The 1,620-nt window shown below is 45.6% G+C and overlaps 1 protein-coding gene across 1 annotated transcript in view; it reads left to right on the top strand.

The window, feature by feature from the left end:
• Positions 1-1,463, top strand: part of LOC101647712 (spermidine synthase-like) — a 22,011-nt gene extending 20,548 nt beyond the window's left edge. The window contains 1 exon segment of the mRNA XM_045290497.1: positions 873-1,463. Within this exon segment, the coding sequence (XP_045146432.1) occupies positions 873-1,463 (591 nt within the window).
• Positions 1,464-1,620: the final 157 nt, after the last annotated feature.

Raw genomic sequence — 1,620 nt, 5'->3', positions numbered from 1 at the left:
AGCCCCTAATAAAATGTTAAAAAAGAAAAAAAACAAAAAACTACTTGAGGCAAAACCAAAAAATAATCAAAGTACAACTACATAAAAAAAAAAAAAAATCCTCCACCATCTATTTACCATAAGTCAAAGAAACAAAATCAAGGATAGGGAGATTTTAAAACTAAGATAAAATTAATAAGAATGCATCCAATTTGGTAATCTAAAAACAGGAAATTCACCTTTCAATATGCACTTGAAACAGACTAATTAGATAATTGGTCATAGAATATTTTGATAACTTTTAAAAAACAAAATTTTACCAAAAAAGAACCTAGGTCACATTCGCTGATAGCCATTCACTGAAGCGAGAAATTAGCAAAATTTGGAGAAAAGACACATATGATTTGGAATTTTATAATGTATTCCTAAAATACTGGGGCTGAAGAAATAATTAAAAATAAAACCATTTACTTACAAATAATAATACTAAGGTTACTCTATATAAAAATTGATAAGATAGGGTAAAGTTATATTGAAGACATTGCTAATGCTTAAAATGTTTCCTTTTCCTATTTAAATATAAAAATAGCTGATCTAATTTCTTTTTACAAGTAAAAATGTATTAAAAATAAATTTAAATTATTAAAAATTATTTTAAAATAGAACAAAAGAAATCCACAACCTTCCTCTAGTTCTTACTCGCTTCCTCCCCCCAACTACCATGACCCCAATTCTGCCTTGCAAACCTGGTTAGACCAGAGGATGCACAGCGGTACAGATGGGAACTGGAAACACAGGGAATCTAGGACAGATGAACCCCTATGATCGCCAACCTGCCCCTCTGCAGCATCCCAACCCATGCAAGGTGCTGCTCATCGGGGGTGAGGATGGAGGCGTTGCGGGAAGGCGGGAAGCACCCCTCCGTGGAGGCCGTGGTCCAGTGTGAGATTGACGAGGATGTCATCCAAGTCTCTAAGAAGTTCCTACCGGGCAGGGCTGTTGGCTACTCCAGCCCAAAACTGACCCTCCACGTCGTCGACGGTTTTAAGTTCATGAAGCAGAACCAGGATGCCTATGACGTCATCATCACGGACTCCTCAGACCCCATGGGCCCTGCTGAGGGCCTCTTCAAGGAGTCCTACTACCAGCTCCTGAAGACGGCCCTCAAGAAGGATGGCATTCTCTGTTGCCAAGGCGAGTGCCAGTGGCTGCACCTGGACTTGATCAAGGAGATGCGGCAGTTCTGCAAGTCTCTCTTCCCCGTGGTGGCCTACCCCTACTGCACCATCCCCACCTACCCCAGCGGCCAGATCAGCTTCATGCTGTGCAGCAAGAGCCCGAGCACCAACTTCCAGGTGCCGGTGCAGCCGCTGACGCAGGCGCAGGTGGAGCAGAGGCGGCTGAAGTACTACAACGCGGACGTGCACCGCGCAGCCTTCGTGCTGCCGCAGTTTGCCCGCAAGGCCCTGAATGATGTGAGCTGAGCCTGGAGCTGCTCCTGCTGCCACCCAAAACCTTGGACCAGGGAGCCTCAGGGTGCCGGGACCCCCAGCCCCACGCAGGACCCTCTGAGGGCTCTCACCCACCGACCAAGTGTTACTGGCCCCAGAATGCTGCCCGGCCTGCCCTGCTGGGCGGACT

Source organism: Echinops telfairi, unplaced genomic scaffold (assembly GCF_000313985.2).
Source record: "Echinops telfairi isolate 266 unplaced genomic scaffold, ASM31398v2 ScPeMD7_39;HRSCAF=148, whole genome shotgun sequence".
Classification (NCBI taxonomy): domain Eukaryota; kingdom Metazoa; phylum Chordata; class Mammalia; order Afrosoricida; family Tenrecidae; genus Echinops; species Echinops telfairi.
Note: the sequence above shows the minus strand (reverse complement) of the source record. Positions and strands in the feature narration are given on the sequence as shown.